We start from the raw sequence: 20,173 nt of genomic DNA on the forward strand, positions 1-20,173 counted from the left end.
GGGGTGCTGTATACTATAGGGTGCTATACTGTTTGCATACTGTGGGGCGCAGTATACTATAGGGTGCTATACTGCATACTGTGGGGTGCTGGGGTGCACTGTAACGCTAGGGTGAGCCGAGCCCTGGTCTCCTTCCTGCAGAGCGGTGCCCACTTCCAGCCCGAGCCCAGCTGCCCAGAGCACTGATCCTGAGCCGCTGGAGTCTTCAGAACTGGAAGTATTTACAGTCATTCACTGTACTCTACCAGATGTGTGGATTTTTTTTTTTTTTGTGTGTTGTGGTGGAGGCCGTGATTGCATTCTAGGGTGTGGGAAGGTGGGATCCAGGGGGCCCAAGTAAATTTTTGCCCAGGGTCCAATCAATATTAAAGACGGCCCTGCTTTTTATAAAAAATTATTGGGTAGTTGAAAGTGACAAAAAATATTAATATTGTTATATTTTAATTGTATGGGCATTTTCGCACACAGTGATGCCCATGATGTTTTTTTTTTGTTATTGGTTAAGTATTTTTTTTTTAAGGAAAGGGGGGGGATTTTTATATTTGTAAACCTTTTTTTTACTTTTTTTAAGTTACCTTGGGTGACAATAACTGACAATCATTAGATTGCCCATTGTGTTCATTGATGGCAAAATAGCGACCATTGAACGCTTCATTTGGAATTTAACAATACAATGCTGCAACCTAGTGGCCTGTATTTGTATATTCCTAAAATAGACACCGAAGCCTGCTTAAGGCTTCTCTGTATTTCAGCGATGTAACAGGTTTCCTGATCTCAGTCGGGGAACGCTGTTACCAGAGTGGAAGCGCGCAACTTCCGCTTCCAGACTGATCAGATTCCGTGGTCACATTTGACCACGGCATCTGAAGGGTAAAATTTATGTGATCAACCTTATGGCATACACGTGCACACACTGCTCAGCTCTACACTGAGCTTTAAATTAGGCCCTAATGGCTCATGTGACCTGCAGCTGTGAGCTATGGAAGTCCAGGACCGAAGCCCGGGTGGAGTGAGCGTCCCACTGCCAACCTCACTCACTCCAGTATAAGCAGGTCCCAGTAGGTATTTTACAATCTGTCTATGTTACCTATGGCCAACATAGACAAAGCAGGCTATTAACCCTGGCCATGCTTATTCGGTGTCTGGCTTAACCTTTTGGTTCCCATAGACACACCCAAGGCTTACCAAACACAGTTTAACTGTTTGGGTTCTCCCAAACGATACCCTTCTCACAATGGACACAGCACAGTACCACTTCTCTTCTCCTGTATGCTGGGTTTGATGCTCAGTATCTTATCCTGTACATATACACAACGCATAGTCCAACTTCACTGATTTTTTTTTATTGATGGCTCTAGTTTTCTTTTTTGTATCCTTCTCATGGCATAGCCCACAAGGAACATACAGATCCAGGAGTTCATGAAGGTCTCTGTCAGCAGGAAGCCAAAGATGTAATCCTGGAATGAAATGAGAGCTGTTAATATATGACCCCTTCCCCTCCCTGGTGTCTATTGGGCCATTAAAGGCTGAAAACATATGTTGGTTGTACCTGGAGGCTGTGGATGAGGCAGCCATTGGTACGATTAGAGTACCCCACGGTGTTCAGAGCTTCCCGGGCATAGTCATCACTGGTCTTCACCAGAATATTGGTGGCCATATTGTTGGTCATGTTGGTGGACACCAAGTGCGGCATAATAGACTGAGGAGACAGAAGGTAACCGTCACTTTATGTAACTTCTCTTTTATACACTGTAGGTCAATGAGGGAGACTTAGCTTCCTTCTGATTGGCTAATGTCATTCAGGCTTTTATTTACATACAGCACAGAAAATAATTTATTAGACGGGACCATATTGTTATATCAGGTCGTACACTCCAGTCACACCCAGAGCTACAGTCATCATTGAAGTTTGCAAAGGGCTTAATAAAATCTATAAAAAGGAGATAAAATTTGCAAAAATACAAAATGAACAGCAGGTGTCGAAAGAGGGCAAAAGAAATCCCAAATAATTATTTCAATATATAAATGCTAAAAAACCAAGGTCTGAGTATGTAAGTCCCCTAAATAATAGTAAATGGGGGTTATTCACTGAAGATATGGAGAAGGCAGAGTTACTAAATGTTTTTTTTTTTTAAGCTCTGTATATACAAAAGAAGAGAAAAGAGCTGATATCTGTGGTGCTGGGGCTGTTAGTACATCCAGTAATATACTCAGTTGGCTAACTGTAGATATGGTCCAAGACAAGTTAAATAAGGTAAATGTGAACAAGGCTCCAGGTCCAGGTGGATTATTCCTGTGCCCCTGTTTATCCTTTTTAGAGATTCGCTAGGGACAGGTACAGTGAGAAGTGATTGGCGCAAGACAAATGTGGTGCCCATATTCAAAAAAGGATCTAGGTCCTCCGCAGGTAATTATAGACCAGTTAGTTTAACTTCTGTTGTGGGAAATATGTTTGAAGGACTCTTAAGGGATTATATACAGGAGTATGTGACTGTAAATAATATTATAAGTGGGTTTACCAAGGACAGAAGTTGTCAGACTAACCCGAATTGTATTCATGAGGAGGTAAGTAGTAGCCTGGACAGAGGGCGGCTGTGGATGTAGTGTTTCTGGACTTTGCAAAGGCTTTTGATACTGTCTCTCGTAGATGTTTAATAGGTAAAGTAAGGTCTATAGGCTTGGAAAGTACAGTTTGTAATTGGATTGAAAACTGGTTGAAGGACCATGTCCAGAGCGATGTGGTCAATGATTCATATTCTGAATGGTCCCGGGTTATAAGTGGTGACCCCAAGGTTCAGTGCTAGGTCCTCTATTATTTAATTTATTTATTAATGATATCGAGGACGGGATTAATAGCACCATTTCTATTTTTGCAGATGACACTAAGCTGTGTAGAACTGTACGGTCTATGGAAGATGTCCATAAACTACAAGCTGACTTGAACACTGAGTGATTGGGCATCAACTTGGCAAATAAGGTTCATTGTGGATAAATGTAAAGTTATGCATCTTGGTAGTAACAATCTTTGTGCTTCATATGTCCTAGGGGAGGTAACACTGGGGGAGTCACTTATAGAGCAGGATTTGGGTGTCCTTGTAGATGGTAGATTAAACAGCATACAATGTCAATCAGCTGCTTCTAAGGCCACCAGGATCTTGTCATGCATTAAACGAGGCATGGACTCGCAGGGCAGGGATGTGATATCACCACTTTACAAAGCGCTGGTGCGGCCTCATCTGGAATATACAGTTCAGTTCTGGGCACCAGTCCATAGAAAGGATGCAGTGGAGCTGGAGAGAGTACAGAGGAGAGCGACTAAACTGATAAGGGGCCTGGAGGGTCTTAGTTATGAGGAAAGATTAAAATAATAAAATTTATTTAGTCTTGAGAAGAGATGTCTAAGGGGGGGCATGATTAACCTGTACAAGTATATAAATGGGTCATACAAAAATACGGTGAAAAACTGTTCCATGTAAAATGCCCTCAAAAGACAAGGGATCGCTGCCTCCGACTGGAGAAGAAAAAGTTCAGTCTCAGGAAGCATCAAAGCTTCTTTACTGTAAGAACTGTGACTGTAGAATAGACTTCCTCAAGACGTGGTCACAGCAGGAACAGTGGACGGTCTTAAAAAGGGTTTAGATGAATTCTTGAAAGTAAATTACATTATTGCTGATGAAAACGTGTAGAAATCTGAGTCTCATTTCCTTCTGGGATTCGCGCCCCCCCCCCCCCCCCCCCCATCCATCCCTTTGGTTGAAGTTTATGGACTTATGTCTTTTTTTCAACCGTATCAACTATGTATCTATGTAACTATCATTCTGCTGTTATATCAGGTCTTATGATTCAGTCACATCCAGGACTGCATTTACAATGTTGCTGTTACATGACGTCATATCATATACTCCAGTCACCTCCAAAGCTACATTTACAATTTTGTTTTTTCTTTATGTCTTATACAGGCCATCAGGAAACATCAGATAACACAAGATCAAGGTCATGTCTCCATCTGACCTTCATCATAGTAAGTGTGACTGATGGCTGAGGAGGACGGAGGTAATGCTGTGGAGGTAATACTGGTACCTGAACTGTAATCCCATCAGATCTGTACTCATAGTGTAGGGAGCGGGAGAAAAAGTCCATGAAAACCTAAAAAAAAGAAAAAAATGTGGTGGTGAGATGATGAGAGTGATGATGGTGATTTTAGAGATGATAGTGATGATGATTCTAATCATGATAATAGCAAAGTTGATTTTAATTAAAGCCTTCTGCCTGCAGCTGAATTACTGTATGAATCCATGTTCTAGGAATCCATAATACCATAACTAGAGAAATCTATGGCACCATACTGTGTCGCCACATGGCTCTGATTTTATACAGAAACATATGCCATGTTCCATTGGATGTCATATTACAGAGGTATTCTCATGAAGGCATCATATGGCAGCACATGCAGTGCCTGTGCCTCTCTGTGGGTAACGCTCACAGTCATTTAAGAGGACAGCATTATTAATCCTATTAAAGCAGGCATACTGCCTGGTAGGGTTGATCATGCAGATTAAAACACCACTTTTCTTTGTCTGTATGCTAAACAGCTGCAGAGATATCTGCGTTTTTAGTCATATGCAAATGAGCACTTTGGAGCACCAGGTGATGGGGCTGAATCCTTATAGCACTTTTATAACTCCCTTTGCTCTGCACACTGCCCCTTCCCTAGATTGACAGTGCTCAGGGCAGAGCTATGTTCAAGAGCTGTGTCCTAGCATGTACATATCATATACACTACTTACTCTACCCTTAACACATTGAAATATGCTTAGAAAGCTACTATACATATTACTGCTTTATTCACAAGCACAATATATGATTATAAAGTCATCACTTTATTAGCTTTCTAAGTATAGAAAAACATTCTTCTCTATGTCATAATGCTATAACTTATGCCAAGTTCACATCACTGTTTAGTTTTCAGTTCTTCTGATCCGTTAGAACAGAAAAATAAACAAAAAAACCTGATCCTGTATTTTAGGCATCTGTCATGCTCACTTATGCACATTTGGCATCCGTTTTAGCCATTTCCATCTGAGATCTATTTAAAAAAAAATAAAAAAAAAAAATATATATATATATATATTGTACAGGAATTTTTTTCCCTCTAAAATTACGGATCTCAGACAGAAATGATGAAAACGGATGGCAAATGTGCTTAATTTTGCATAACGGATACCTAAAATACAGGATCAGTTTTTTTTGTTTATTTTTCTGTTCTGATGGATCAGAAGAACAAAAATCAAAATGGTGATGTAAATCCGGCCTTAGTAATAAGTGTTCATCTTTGTATGTAGAGATCCCAGGTTTGAATCTCTGGAGAGACTCTCAGATTTCTTTCTTCCACATTTAACCAATAATAAAAGTCTATAGCCTTATCATATTGAGAATAATGTTTTTTATACTTAGAAAGTTAATGGCTGGTTTCTTTAGAATCTTATATTGTGCCTGTGAATAAACCAGTAATAGGTTTTAGGTTTCTAATCATTAAAAACACTATTCTCATAATAGCAAGGCCTTTTATTATATTATGTTTAATTATTTATTATAGTATAGCCTTTCATTATGCGTTAAATAAGAGAGAACAAATTTATAGAAAAAAACATATATACTGTATTTTTCGCTTTATAAGACGCACTTTTTCCCCCCAGAGGTAGGGGGGAAATGGCTGTGCGTCTTATAGAGCAAATATTGCGTCCGATACTCACCCTCCCTGGTCTTATTGCTAGGGCCCCCGCCCCACTGTTTTGACCCCATACAGGGTCAGGACGTAGTGCTCACAATATGACCTGATGCTGTTCGCAGTCAGATGCCTGTGCAGAGTGGGCCGGAGAAGACAGAGGACTGCGACGCCGACCCCGTAGCAGAGCCGTGGCGCAGGAGAGGTAAGGAAGTTTTTTATTTTAGTCTGATGGGGTCTAAAAGAAAAGGGCTGATCTGAGGTCTGATGGGGGTCTAAAAGAAAAGGGCTTATCTGAGGTCTGATGGGGGTCTGAAAGAAAAGGGCTGATGGGGGTCTGAAAGAAAAGGGCGGATCTGAGGGCTGATGGGGGTCTGAAAGAAAAGGGCGGATCTGAGGTCTGATGGGGGTCTAAAAGAAAAGGGCTGATCTGAGGCCTGATGGGGGTCTAAAAACAAAAGAGTTGATCTGAGGTCTGATGGGGGTCTGAAAGAAAAGGGCTGTTCTGAGGTCTGTTGAGGGTCTGATATGGAGGGCTGATGGGTTCTGACATGGATGGCTGATATAGGGGTCTGATGTGATGTCCTGATATTTATAGTGATTTGATCTGAGGTCTGATGAAAAATATTTTTTCTTATTTTCCTCCTTTAAAATCTGGGTGCGTCTTATAAAGCGAAAAATGCAGTAAGTCTCGCCTGGAACTTGAACTTACCTGCAAGGCTGAGCACTTATGTTTAAGACAGGCACTCTGTCTGAAACCATCCAGAGAATATATTTCCTTAAATCACCATTTAATATCCTCATTCAAAATAGATAAATATACACATCTGCACATGTGTATATGCTGCTACCTGCATCGAAGAAGGAGTAAGCTAATACTCTGAAACGCGTCTGGTCTTAAAAGATATACCTGCAAGCCCTAAGACCCACTACTAATATCCATGGATATCTGTAAAATATTGCTTCCTCTTTGAGTAAGTGAAGCGCTTTAAGGACTACTTAACCCTCCTCCCACCATCCCCCAATACACCATCCCTCGAGGGATGTATAATTTATGGGGATATGTGGGGCTTTGCAGTGTTTTCTGTGTTTTGGGGAAAAATATGTGTTCTCTGCCTGTGAGTGATTAAGTTAGCCCATTGTGTTTGGTAATTGTATCACAGGCAGAGCCCATTGTGTTTGGCAATTGTATCACAGGCAGAGCCCATTGTGTTTGGTAATTGTATCACAGGCAGAGCCCATTGTGTTTGGTAATTGTATCACAGGCAGAGCCCATTGTGTTTGGCAATTGTATCACAGGCAGAGCCCATTGTGTTTGGTAATTGTATCACAGGCAGAGCCCATTGTGTTTGGTAATTGTATCACAGGCAGAGCCCATTGTGTTTGGCAATTGTATCACAGGCAGAGGGGGGGGGGGTGATGTGTACAATTAATGTAAGTGTTTCCATACTGTAGATGCATGCGATTGGCTAATGTACAAACTGTCACGGTCTTCCACAAGGTCCCCAGGGGGATGTCTCTTGCTGGAAGACCTGCATACAAGGCTGACATGTAGCCCCATTAAAGAGTTCCTGTTTTACCCTCAACATAGAGCCTCATCTCATGTGTGTGAGGAAAAGGCTGCATCTACACTGGGGAATGCTATACGCTGTATACTCCCCTGGCTATAATCCCTGAGCTCTTTTAGGAGCTTGTTCCTGCATTGCTCTCTGAAGGAAGAGAGGTTCACCCACTGGAACCTGGAAGCTTTGTGGTAGGTCCAGGGTGAGTAAAAAGATGGCGAGATCTCAACCAAGCTGGGGAGGTTCGTGGGGTCGGCAGTGCTTACGGTGTCAAGTGGAGTGCTTGGAGCCATCGGGAAGCACTAGGAGCACCCATCAACGGAGGTACCCAGTCTGGGTGCCAGGAGATCCATTACACCTTGGTATTGCCACTGTATGTTTTTAATATATCTTATTGTTATTTTATTTTCATGTGCAGATGTGTATATTTATCTATTTTGAATGAGGATATTAAATGGTGATTTAAGGAAATATATTCTCCGGATGGTTCCAGACTTAGAGTGCCTGTCTTAAACATATTCTTATATATCTAATACATTGACAGGGTGAGTCAACTCGACAAGAGCACCATATCTATAGCAACACGTTTTCTATTTCAAGGCTGAGCACTTACCTCTAAGTTATAGCCTTTCCACATACAGAAGAATGTTTTTACAATGCTTAGAAAACTAATACATATGGTGCCTTTATAATCAGATATTGTGCTTGTGAATAAAGCAGGAATATGTATATTAGCTTTCTAAGCATACATCAATGTGGGAAGGCTACAACATTGTGTAGCTCTGACCTAATCATGCTGATGCCTAGCCCTGTCAATCAAGTGGAGGGGGAAGTGTGCAGAGCCCAGGCTGTGTTACAAAGCAGTGCTCCAAGGATTCAGCCTCGCCTCCTGGTGCTCCAGATTGGTCATTTGCAAATGAATAAAAACACAGATAACTCTGCAGAACTTTAGCAAACGGACAAAAGAAAGTTTCAGTTTTAATCAGCACGATGAGTCCTACCAGGCAGTATGAGTGGTTTAATAGGGTTGATGATTCTGACAGAACCTTTTTCAGTTGTCTTAGAGGTGGCGCCATCTACAGTATGTGAGTATTATTGCTGGCAGTCACACTGCTTCTGAGGACTTCTTATAAGAGATCCTATATGTACCTTAGTAGCGCTGTACATCATAAACAATGGATAAGGACGGACCCCGGCCGCGGAGGAGATGTTTATGATCAGACCTTTTTTCCTATGAAGACAGAGAGGTCAATGCCAGTCAGTGTCCCATCAGCTTCACAGTTATGTCTATACATCCTCCCAGGCTCGTATGGTGGCAGGTATGTGGGGACATTGATGTAGATCAGGGATGTCAAACTGCGGCCCTCCAGCTGTTGCAAAACTACAACTCCCAGCATGCCCGGACAGCCTACAGGTATCAGCCTACAGCAGGGCATTGTGGGAGTTGTAGTTTTGCAACAGCTGGAGGGCCGCAGTTTGACATCCCTGATGTCGATGCTGCTCCTGACAAGTTGTCAGCAGAATCCCTCAGTAGTGCAGCCTCAGGCTTTGGCCTGTTGCCCAAAGTGATGAGAACTAAGCCTAGAAGTAAGATATTAATTAAAGGTTTTCATGTTTTTCAGGCTCAGGGCAGCGAGCAGTTAAATAAATTATCTACAAATTTCATATTGGTGATCTGTCCTCAGTATAGTTAATCAGTATCAGGTTAGCAGGGGTCCAATCCCCCCCATCGATAAGCTGTTTGAAAGAGCTGCTGCGCTCATCGGAGCTCCATTCACTGACAGCAGGCGGATAGAATAATAGTAGTGACTGTGAGGCATTAAACATTTAAAGTGAATTGACAAACCGTAAATTGTCTCTTTATATAAAGATTAGAGAGGTTTTGTGGTATCGGCACATTGATCATTTTCTATAGGGTCCTCCCACAATCGTCTGCAGATGAAGTACCACAGCGCCATATACTGTGTAGTGGCCGATTTCAGGTACTGCAGCTTAGCTCTAACCGAATAATACATGATAGAAAAAGGAACATACACAGAAGTCATATGTGTGATACCTGTGTATTATCCGTGTGCTAATCAGAAACACACATGTGATTATACTGAAAAGTGACGAGTAATAATTTTTAGCAGCAAAATAAAGCCCTCCCACCGCTCCGTACCTCTCCACCATTCTGGGTAACACAATCCGGGTCATCTGAAAAACACAACAAACAGGAGAAATGTAATAGCAAAACTGAGGAATATCACCCTGCAGGAGGAGGGGCCGACTCATAGCTCCTTCTATATGTATCACCCTGCAGGAGGAGGGGCCGACTCATAGCTCCTTCTATATGTATCACCCTGCAGGAGGAGGGGCCGACTCATAGCTCCCTTCTATATGTATCACCCTGCAGGAGGAGGAGCCGACTCATAGCTCCTTCTATATGTATCACCCTGCAGGAGGAGGAGCCGACTCATAGCTCCTTCTATATGTATCACCCTGCAGGAGGAGGAGCAGACTCACAGCTCCTTCTATATGTATCACCCTGCAGGAGGAGGAGCAGACTCATAGATCCTTCTATATGTATCACCCTGCAGGAGGAGGGGCAGACTCATAGCTCCTTCTATATGTATCACCCTGCAGGAGGAGGAGCCGAATCATAGCTCCTTCTATATGTATCACCCTGCAGGAGGAGGAGCAGACTCATAGCTCCTTCTATATGTATCACCCTGCAGGAGGAGGGGCAGACTCATAGCTCCTTCTATATGTATCACCCTGCAGGAGGAGGAGCCGAATCATAGCTCCTTCTATATGTATCACCCTGCAGGAGGAGGAGCAGACTCATAGCTCCTTCTATATGTATCACCCTGCAGGAGGAGGGGCAGACTCATAGCTCCTTCTATATGTATCACCCTGCAGGAGGAGGGGCAGACTCATAGCTCCTTCTATATGTATCACCCTGCAGGAGGAGGGGCAGACTCATAGCTTCTTCGATATGTATCACCCTGCAGGAGGAGTAGAAGACTCATAGCTCCTTTTATATGTATCACCCTGCAGGAGGAGTAGAAGACTCATAGCTCCTTTTATATGTATCACCCTGCAGGAGGAGGGGCAGACTCATAGCTCCTTCTATATGTATCACCCTGCAGGAGGAGGGGCAGACTCATAGCTCCTTCTATATATGTATTACCCTGCAGGAGGAGGAGCAGACTCATAGCTCCTTCTATATGTATCACCCTGCAGGAGGAGGAGCAGACTCATAGCTCCTTCTATATATGTATCACCCTGCAGGAGAAGGAGCAGACTCATAGCTCCTTCTATATGTATCACCCTGCAGGAGGAGGGGCAGACTCATAGCTTCTTCTATATGTATCACGCCGCAGGAGGAGGAGCAGACTCATAGCTCCTTCTATATGTATCACCCTGCAGGAGGAGGAGCAGACTCATAGCTCCTTCTATATGTATCACCCTGCAGGAGGAGGGGCAGACTCATAGCTCCCTTCTATATGTATCACCCTGCAGGAGGAGGAGCAGACTCATAGCTCCTTCTATATGTATCACCCTGCAGGAGGAGGAGCAGACTCATAGCTCCTTCTATATGTATCACCCTGCAGGAGGAGGCGCAGACTCATAGCTCCTTCTATATGTATCACCCTGCAGGAGGAGGGGCAGACTCATAGCTCCCTTCTATATGTATCACCCTGTAGGAGGAGGGGCAGACTCATAGCTCCTTCTATATGTATCACCCCGCAGGAGGAGGAGCAGACTCATAGCTCCTTCTATATGTATCACCCTGCAGGAGGAGGGGCAGACTCATAGCTCCTTCTATATGTATCACCCTGCAGGAGGAGAGGCAGACTCATAGCTCCTTCTATATGTATCACCCTGCAGGAGGAGGAGCAGACTCATAGCTCCTTCTATATGTATCACCCTGCAGGAGGAGGGGCAGACTCATAGCTCCTTCTATATGTATCACCCTGCAGGAGGAGGAGCCAACTCATAGCTCCTTCTATATGTATCATCCTGCAGGAGGAGGAGCAGACTCATAGCTCCTTCTATATGTATCACCCTGCAGGAGGAGGGGCAGACTCATAGCTCCTTCTATATGTATCACCCTGCAGGAGGAGGAGCCAACTCATAGCTCCTTCTATATGTATCACCCCGCAGGAGGAGGAGCAGACTCATAGCTCCTTCTATATGTATCACCCTGCAGGAGGAGGAGCAGACTCATAGCTCCTTCTATATGTATCACCCTGCAGGAGGAGGGGCAGACTCATAGCTCCTTCTATATGTATCACCCTGCAGGAGGAGGGGCAGACTGATAGCTCCTTCTATATGTATCACCCTGCAGGAGGAGGGGCAGACTCATAGCTCCTTCTATATGTATCACCCTGCAGGAGGAGGGGCAGACTCATAGCTCCTTCTATATGTATCACCCTGCAGGAGGAGGAGCAGACTCATAGCTCCTTCTATATGTATCACCCTGCAGGAGGAGGGGCAGACTCATAGCTCCTTCTATATGTATCACCCTGCAGGAGGAGGAGCAGACTCTTGACCTATAGTACTATGATAAGGATACTTACATGCACCATGGATAGTACATTGCAGTTCATGATGTCGCTTATCCGCTAAAAATTAATCAAAAGGAACATCTCATTATTTAGGTATACACGTGATGACATTTCTTATTGTGATCCTTCCTCTCAGGGGTCACTGTTCTGTCTTATTGCGGGAGTGATAATTATGTTATGTTACAGTCCTGATCAAAAGTTTAAGAACACTTGAAAAATGGCAAAAAATCATATTTTACATTGTTGGATCTTAACAAGGTTCCACGTAGAGCTTCAACATGCAACAAGAAGAAATTAGAGTGAGACAAAACATTTTTTGAGCATTAAATTAATTGAAAATAACGATTAAACTGAAACAGGCTGTTTTTCAGCTGATCCAAAGTTTAGGACCACATGCCTTTAAAAGGCCAAATCTGTGCAAAGATGTGGATTCATTGTCATTTTCTGTCAGGTAGTCACACGTTGTGATGGCAAAGGCAAAAAAACTCTCCCTTTTTGAACGTGGTCGGGTTGTTGAACTGCATAAGCAGGGTCTCTCACAGCGCGCCATCGCTGCTGAGGTGGGACGCAGTAAGACAGTCATTTGGAATTTCTTAAATGATCCTGAGGGTTATGGAACTTAAAAGTCAAGTGGAAGACCCCAAAAAATTTCATCAGCACTGAGCCGGAGGATCCAATTGGCTGTCCGTCAAGACACTGGACGATCCTCGACCCAAATTAAGGCCCTCACTGGTGCTGACTGCAGCCCCATAACCATCAGACGGCATCTGAGACTGAAGGGCTTCAAAAACAAAAAATGTCTTCAAAGACCTCGTCTCCTTGAACGCCACAGAACTGCTCGTTTGGACTTTGCAAGAGAGCACCAAACATGGGACATTCAAAGATGGAAGAAATTTTTATTCTCTGATGAGATTTTTTTTTACCTTGATGGTCCTGATGGTTTCCAACGTTACTGGCATGACAAGCAGATCCCACCTGAGATGTTTTCTACGCGCCACAGTGGAGGGGGCGCCATAATGGTCTGGGGTGCTTTTTCCTTCAGTGGAACAATGGAGCTTCAGGAAGTGCAGGGGCATCAAACGGCCGCTGGCTATGTCTAGATGTTGCAGAGAGCATTCCTCATGACTGAGGGCCCTCGTCTGTGTGGTAACGACTGGGTTTTTCAACAGGACAACGCTACAGTACACAATGCCCGCAGGACAAGGGACTTCTTCCAGGAGGATAACATCACTCTTTTGGCCCATCCTGCGTGTTCCCCTGATCTAAATCCAATTTAGAACCTCTGGGGATGGATGTCAAGGGAATTTTTCAAAAATGGACAACAGTTCCAGACAGTAGGTGGCCTTTGTGAGGCCGTCTTCGCCAATTGGAGAAATGTTCCCACTCACCTCATGGAAACGCTTGCATCAAGCATGCCGAAACAATAACGGCGGAGATACTCATTACTGAGTTCATCCTTGGAAGTTGGATTTCTGTTTTGGCGGGATTTAGTTTTTTTTGGGAGGTGTGGTCCTAAACTTTTGATCAGCTGAAAAACAGTCTGTTTCAGTTTATTCGTTGTTTTTCATAAAATTGAATGCTCAAATTTTTTTTGTCTCACTCCCATTTCTTCTTGTTGCATGTTGAAGCTCTACTTGGAACCTTGTTAAGATCCAGCCATGCTAAATATGATTTTTTGCCATTTTTCAAGTGGTCTTAAACTTTTGATCAGGACTGTATCTAACATCTAGTGTTGATCGTTTGTCTACCGAGCACCCAAGCACAATGGAAGTCAATGAGAGAACCCCAGGCACCCCCTGCTCTGACTCTAGTTCAGCTTAGGAGTCCCTGCTCTGACTACATATATAGCTATATCCATATATGGAGGCAGTGCTGGGGACACCCCAGTGTATTTAAATCTAATTTCTGAAAAGTTTCTGCCAGGATTTGAGCTCCCAATGTTGCACATTAGAGGAAAGGACATCATCCCCTCCGCTTTAAAGCTGAATGCTAATTTTTGTCAGAAAAACCTTATAGTAGTTTTTGATGTAGTGAGCATTCCTATTTAGCACAACACTTATTTAATATTTCTATGAAGGGTAACATGTAGCTCTATAGTGTAGGGGTTAAAATCCTTGCCTCTAATATACAAGGTTGGGAGTTTGAATCCTGGCAGAAACATTTCAGAAATAGAGATTATATTTAATATTTTTTTAAGTAATTGTAAAAAATGTATGGCTCAAAATAAATGTGTAATTACAATAAAAAAAAAAAATATATATATATATTATAATATATTATATAGTCTAAATATATAATATATGTAAATATATTATGGCTAAAAAGTTATATATAGATACATGTTTCTGCTGGGATTCAAACTCCCAACCATGTAAATTAGAGGTAAGGACATTAACCACTACACTATAGGGCTACATGTTAACCTGTCCACAAATATAAAATAAGTCTTCTGCTGAATAGTAATACTCCATCAGAAACTACTATGAGATTTTATTGACACAGTTTAGCATTTAGATTTATAGCTGAGTGGATAAGGTCCTTGCCTCTAATGTGTTAGGAGTTCAAATCTTGTCAGAATTTTTTTAGAAATAGATGATAAATTACATTTAAATACACTGGCTCGAGCACACGCGGTGTTCGGCTGAACTCTGCGATGTGCCGAGCATAGCGATACTCCAGCCGAACTGGTGTTTTACCGAGCATGCTCGATCAACACTACTAACATCCCTTATAGCTTGGCTGATTCCTGGCAGTTACTGATTCCTGTTGTAGATTAGTACAAAGACTGCACTGGAACATAAATCCAAGGAGTGGTGCGCAGACACTGAACAAGCAAAGAATGCTGAAGCCTGTAGAATAGTGAGTGCAGCTCCAGAGTATAATACAGAATGTAACTGTCATGGACGTACCGAAACATACTGACGTCCCAGCAACAGTGAGTTCCAAGATATCTGTGAGACTAGCAACACGTGGTTTGATCTGACAGGTTTTCCTTGTGATCAATAGGCTCCTGTGTTGTTTCTGGTAATGGACACCCCCTTTGCCTCCATGTGTTGCTTATGTGGTCATTTAACCTTCCTTATTTATATTTGCTTCTCTCACTATACTGTGCGGTTTATAGCTTCTGTGGATTGTTTGTGGTTGGATCTTGGCTGAGTTCCTGGTGCTTCCATAGCCTTTTTGAAGTTAAGTCTTTCCTTTCCCTTTTGTATTTTGTTTGGGTTCTGTGTGTTGCATTTCCCTATTGTTTGTTTTAGGCCTGAAGGAGACTCCTGTTCGTCCTTCCTTTTGGAGGAACAGGTAGTCTCGTCCCTGTCATTAGTACCAGGGTCATATAGGGCTAGATAGGACTCTAGGTATTCCTGCGTATGAACTCAACTTTGATACTATTTATGAGCTTTTAAACAAGAAGAAGACAATTTACCAACGGATGTGTGAGATGGGGAAACAGCTCTCATTGTCTAAACATTGCGTTTGTTTAAATGAAGTTAAATGATCTGGACTGACATTCTGCTGTTTGGCCACAAGATGCTGCTGTTTCCTAAGCACAGCAACAGACTGCATTTCAGGTGATGTTGAGAACTCTCAGGGGGTGGAGTTACAAGTCTGGAGAGGAAGGCAGCAGCCATGTTAGAGTGAGACTGTGAGAGACACTGAGGAACTGTGCGAGCAGAAAGTCTGACAGCATCCAGGTGTGAGAGCCTCCCTCAGTGACCGGAGCGGCAGGTAAGTGAAGCTGATCGTGTCCAAAACTCTGATCCTGTCCAGAGGAACGATGATTACTTCCAGGAACGCTGATGAGAGCTGAGGAGCAAAGCTACATACACTGAGGCACCGCATGCTTGTTGGAAAGGCATTTGTTCTGTTGAGAGTCACCAGTGGATGCAGAGCAGACCCGGGTCAGTAAGATCGTTCACGCACCTCATTACAGTGTTAGCGCCTAGAGACTAAGACCAGGCCTGTAGTTAGTTAGTTAGGGTCTCTGTTTGTGATACTAAGTGTTACTACTGTTCATTGAAAGGACTCCATAACTTAAAGGGACATTTCACACTGGAGAGCTGATAAACTTCCCACAAACTCAAGCCAGGCTGGCGTTTTGCTCAGGAGGAATACTCAGGCACGTGCTACAAGACCAGTTATGGGAGGGGGAATACTGTAGCTCTGTGTAAGATTGTAAAACACACCCATACAGTGATTCTTGTTCTTTTAGGGTATTAATAGGTAAGTTGTGGCAGTTTAGTTGTGCCCGCCAGTAGGTAAATTACTGCTCTTTCCTCCTGCATCCATCGGAGGGCGCCGCGCTGTGCAGCACAAGGGTCTCAGCCTTCGGGCTAGGTGTATGTAAATTTATTGTTTGTTTCCAGCATTTGCAGTTGTGTTTATTGCCACATTTAAGCAAAATTCTGTTATGGCAAAATCCAGTGTTTGGGTTGCTTTCCTAGTTTGTGACTTTTATCCTGGGGAGCCCACCACGGTACACGGTTTACGGATGAGATTATAAACTGTAGTTAGCTAAGCCGTCATTTAAAATAATACATGCGGGAGCTCCGCATGTTAGGACACTAAAAGGGACCGAAATGACCAATTGTTTTATGATTGGATTGAAGTCAAATATGTCAATGAGATCATTTTATTATTTAAGCCTTTAATATAATATAATATGGTAATCATGTATTTTTAGTAATAAATGTAGTTATTTACCGTGAGCCAGCCATTTTGTATATCTTTATGCTTTATATAATACCTTCCTATACTTAGGACTCTCTCTCATTATACAGATTTTCTCAAAGATCAGTAATCATGTATCATGGAGCTCACCTTATTAATATCAGGGACGTCAAGAAATCTACCTCCGTCAGGGTGGTAAGTCATCCCAACATTGTTTACTGTAACAAGACAAAACACTGGTGAAGGTCTGTCCAATGTGGGGTCCAGCTCTGTGGTCACAGTTTCCATCAACTATTTCAGAAATTACTTATGGTAAGAAAAGTGCAGACTGCAGAAATGTTCTTGCCAACAAGGATTCCGGAATCGTGAAGAAACCCGTTATTGTTAATGACATGAGATGGTAACTAGATGGATGGATGTTGAGTGATTACGTATCCAAATGTGTAATGGAGCAGGATTTTTATCTTAAGGTCTAACAAATATCGGGTATATTTGATTTTTATCAATTCTTGCAATATTTATGACCTCTTAAAAAGAAAGAGACTGGACAAACACATCAATACTTGTCAAGTACTGCAAAAAAAATAAAATTCTAGACCATTCCTGGGTGCTGATTGATAATCTATTGATGGAAGAGTTAGGGGTGGAGCTCTTTGGTCTTATGCTTGATGTTAGAACATTGGTAGAAACATTGGATTATGGCCCCAGTTCATTTCTAAGGTATTACCTAAAATTCCGATATCCAGGTCCTTCAATGCCTTCTCCACCTTTGGATAAATCTCAGGCCCTACCGTGAAGTCTGCCTGGATGATCTTGGTATTTCTCTGGGTCTCTTTTTCTATGGATATAAGATATGGATGAAGATTAGTTCTTGATTCTTAATATTTGATGTCTTGAGTAATCATCCATCTACTATAGATGCAGACTTGTTATCAGAGGTAAGACCTTCTTGCCCCTCACCTATCTCCTGAGCAACTTTTTGTAGCTTCTCTACAGTTCGGCTGATGAGGACGACATCAAAGCCTCTCCTGGCCAACTAAAGGGAAGACATAGAAGTATGAGACAGATATAAGAGAGAGATAATTAGACTGATAGACCACAGGCTACTGACCTCCATCGCGTAGGCCTTCCCGATTCCATCTGTCGCTCCAGTTACCACTGTGGGAGAAGTGAGCAGACCATAGTTATATGGAATATACTTTGTGTCACTTATTTTTAGGATCTTTGCTTAACATCAGTGAATGGAAACATACATTGATTTGGTCCTTATTACTCAATTAAATATTGACAACCTAAACTACTGCCATAGCTGGAAGGTTTAACCATCCTGATTATGGGTGTCACATAACTAGTGGTTTATGGCTGTACAGGGTGTCATTTGTCCTCATTTCACCTTTGGTTCTACTATTGTAAAAGTGCACAAACTTGTTCTGATAACTTCTAGAGAACCAACAGCCTGTGGAGATATTATACTTTGCACCTGTTCAGCCAAGGCAGTAGGTGTTACAAAGGGGTCACCGGGCAATTATTTATTCATTTCAGTGTGGACTTTCCCCTTCTATAATAAGGAGTGCCTGACTCTAAGGATTGATAGGGAATCTGACACTAATGTTGGGGATACAGTAGGGGCACACTCTGACTGGCACTAATGTTGTGAACATAATAGGGGCACACTCTGACTGGCACTAATGTTGTGAACATAATAGGGGCACGCACTGAGGACATAATGGGAGCACTCTCCAATGGGCACTGTTAATGGAATCATAATGGAGGATCTCTGACTGATAATAGAGGGTGACATGTTGTTAGGCTTGTGTGATGTGGAATGATATTGCTGCCAGGAGAAAGCGCACACAAGGGCCCTCCGATAGTGCAGGATCACTAGGGCTAGGTGGGCTCTCAGTGGTAAGCACAATAGGAGAAAGGATTACTTTGAGTGGTTGGTCCAGCCAGGCACAACTAAGGGATATACAGTAGCGTGTAGAAAGTAGAAAAGGCAGCTGCCGGCTCTGAGATGGCAAGAACGGGCTACTCTTTATGGTGAGCAGATGTGGAAAGTGGTAGGGTCTTGCTTATCTGTAGGCTTCAGTAATTGTAGATAGGGGATTTTATTGGATTTTTAGTTTGTAAGGTCGACTTGTTGTCTAATGTGGTGAGCCATCTGTAGGTGATTTTAGGGGATGCGGGGATCTCCTTGCAAAGTACCGTATATGGTCACATGCCAATGTTGTTGGAGGATCTTCCTAACAGTTGTGTCCTGAATTATATGTGCTAATGGAATTGCTAGAAAAATGACTTGTCTTGGTTGTTGGCATTATTCCAGTGGACTTTAGACAGTCGGACTTGGTTGAGCATATTAGGGGGGCAATTTTTTATTAAATTAAGGGAATAGTGTTTATCTGTAAAGTGGTTGTCAAGGATCTTACCCTCTTTCTCTGAATATGTTTAAATTGTTACCTTTCTATGACCTTTAATCCCCACTTTTTCCTTGATCTGTGGTGTGTTATATCCAGCCTTAGACATAGAGTTTGGAATTCTTTCTATGGTCTGATGAAGTCACTATTCCAGTGACAAAATCCATTGCCAATAAAGTACCCATCACTTAACTTCACTCCCCTGATGCATCATTGATCTGTATCTACTGCCTGGCAAGTACTTCATTGTTACTTTCAAATCTACTCATCATACAGTGGGATCATGTTGATTGAGTTTGTCTTTGGACACAATAATTTTTTGTTCAGGGACAAATACTGTTTTCGAGTATGTGGAACTGCTATGGGGACAACATACACCCCATTTTACACAGAACAGTTTTTTGGAAAAGCAAGTTGGTGCAGGCATTATTGGGGTAACATGGATGCATTATATTGACGACATACCGTTCATATGGTAAGTGCCCAGTCAAGATTTGGATGTCTTCAATCTTCACAATTAAATTTAAATTACTGAAATATCAGAATTTTTCAACATATCATTGACTTTCTTGATAGTAAAATGAAAGTCCTGATTACTGTCAGGATTAACACTACAACTTTTTACAAAACAACATCCATGAACGCATGATTGCATACTCCTTCTTTCCATCTTCCACATACTATTCTCTCAAACACTGCAGGGCAATTTTTAAGGGCCAGACTGTCATAGCTGAGGATGGGGGAAATCCTCAGCCGTGCGATGTTAAAGGTATGAGGACAGCTGCTTGGCCAGTACAACAGAATTAGGGAGCAGGTCACCTTCTACAGTGTCCCTAACTCTGACCCTGACTCCTAACTGTATGAGCTGACCCAGATGGTAGGAGGGCTCATACTCAGGAACCTCGGGTCCCTATTAGCCCTCAGCCGATCCCTGAGCTAGGAGCTGGGTAAGACAACCTGTTCCTTCTAGACACGGAGGAACAGGAGTCTAAACTGTCCAAACTGCAAATAAAGGGGAACATTAACAGCATAAGAATATGGCAGGTGCGTGAAACCACTTCCACCACTACCTGCCACAGACACACTGACTGGAACCCATGCTCAACTGCTGTAGTCCACACCAAACACAAAAGGACACAGCACACATATAACTCACACAGGAAACCAGAGCCAAAGCTGCAATAAGGTGAGACATCACAGGAACATAAACTTAACATCAGGACATATGTTTTATGACCACAAGGGTGGCCC

The 20,173-nt window shown here is 42.7% G+C and overlaps 1 protein-coding gene across 2 annotated transcripts in view; it reads right to left on the reverse strand.

Moving 5' to 3' along the window:
• Positions 1 to 1,327: 1,327 nt before the first annotated feature.
• LOC122924092 (very-long-chain 3-oxoacyl-CoA reductase-B-like) overlaps positions 1,328 to 20,173 on the reverse strand; it is a 111,079-nt gene continuing 92,233 nt past the window's right edge. For both annotated transcript variants that reach the window (XM_044275016.1, XM_044275015.1), the window contains exons 2-11: positions 17,620 to 17,666; positions 17,469 to 17,544; positions 17,236 to 17,346; positions 16,659 to 16,726; positions 11,853 to 11,897; positions 9,449 to 9,483; positions 8,437 to 8,518; positions 4,081 to 4,146; positions 1,550 to 1,699; positions 1,328 to 1,457 (exon numbers count right to left, since the gene is read on the reverse strand). In XM_044275016.1, the coding sequence (XP_044130951.1) occupies positions 1,329 to 1,457; positions 1,550 to 1,699; positions 4,081 to 4,146; positions 8,437 to 8,518; positions 9,449 to 9,483; positions 11,853 to 11,897; positions 16,659 to 16,726; positions 17,236 to 17,346; positions 17,469 to 17,544; positions 17,620 to 17,666 (809 nt within the window). In that variant the 3' untranslated portion in view covers position 1,328. The remainder of the gene's footprint in view (positions 1,458 to 1,549; positions 1,700 to 4,080; positions 4,147 to 8,436; positions 8,519 to 9,448; positions 9,484 to 11,852; positions 11,898 to 16,658; positions 16,727 to 17,235; positions 17,347 to 17,468; positions 17,545 to 17,619; positions 17,667 to 20,173) is intronic.

Source organism: Bufo gargarizans, unplaced genomic scaffold (assembly GCF_014858855.1).
Source record: "Bufo gargarizans isolate SCDJY-AF-19 unplaced genomic scaffold, ASM1485885v1 original_scaffold_2225_pilon, whole genome shotgun sequence".
Lineage (NCBI taxonomy): Eukaryota > Metazoa > Chordata > Amphibia > Anura > Bufonidae > Bufo > Bufo gargarizans.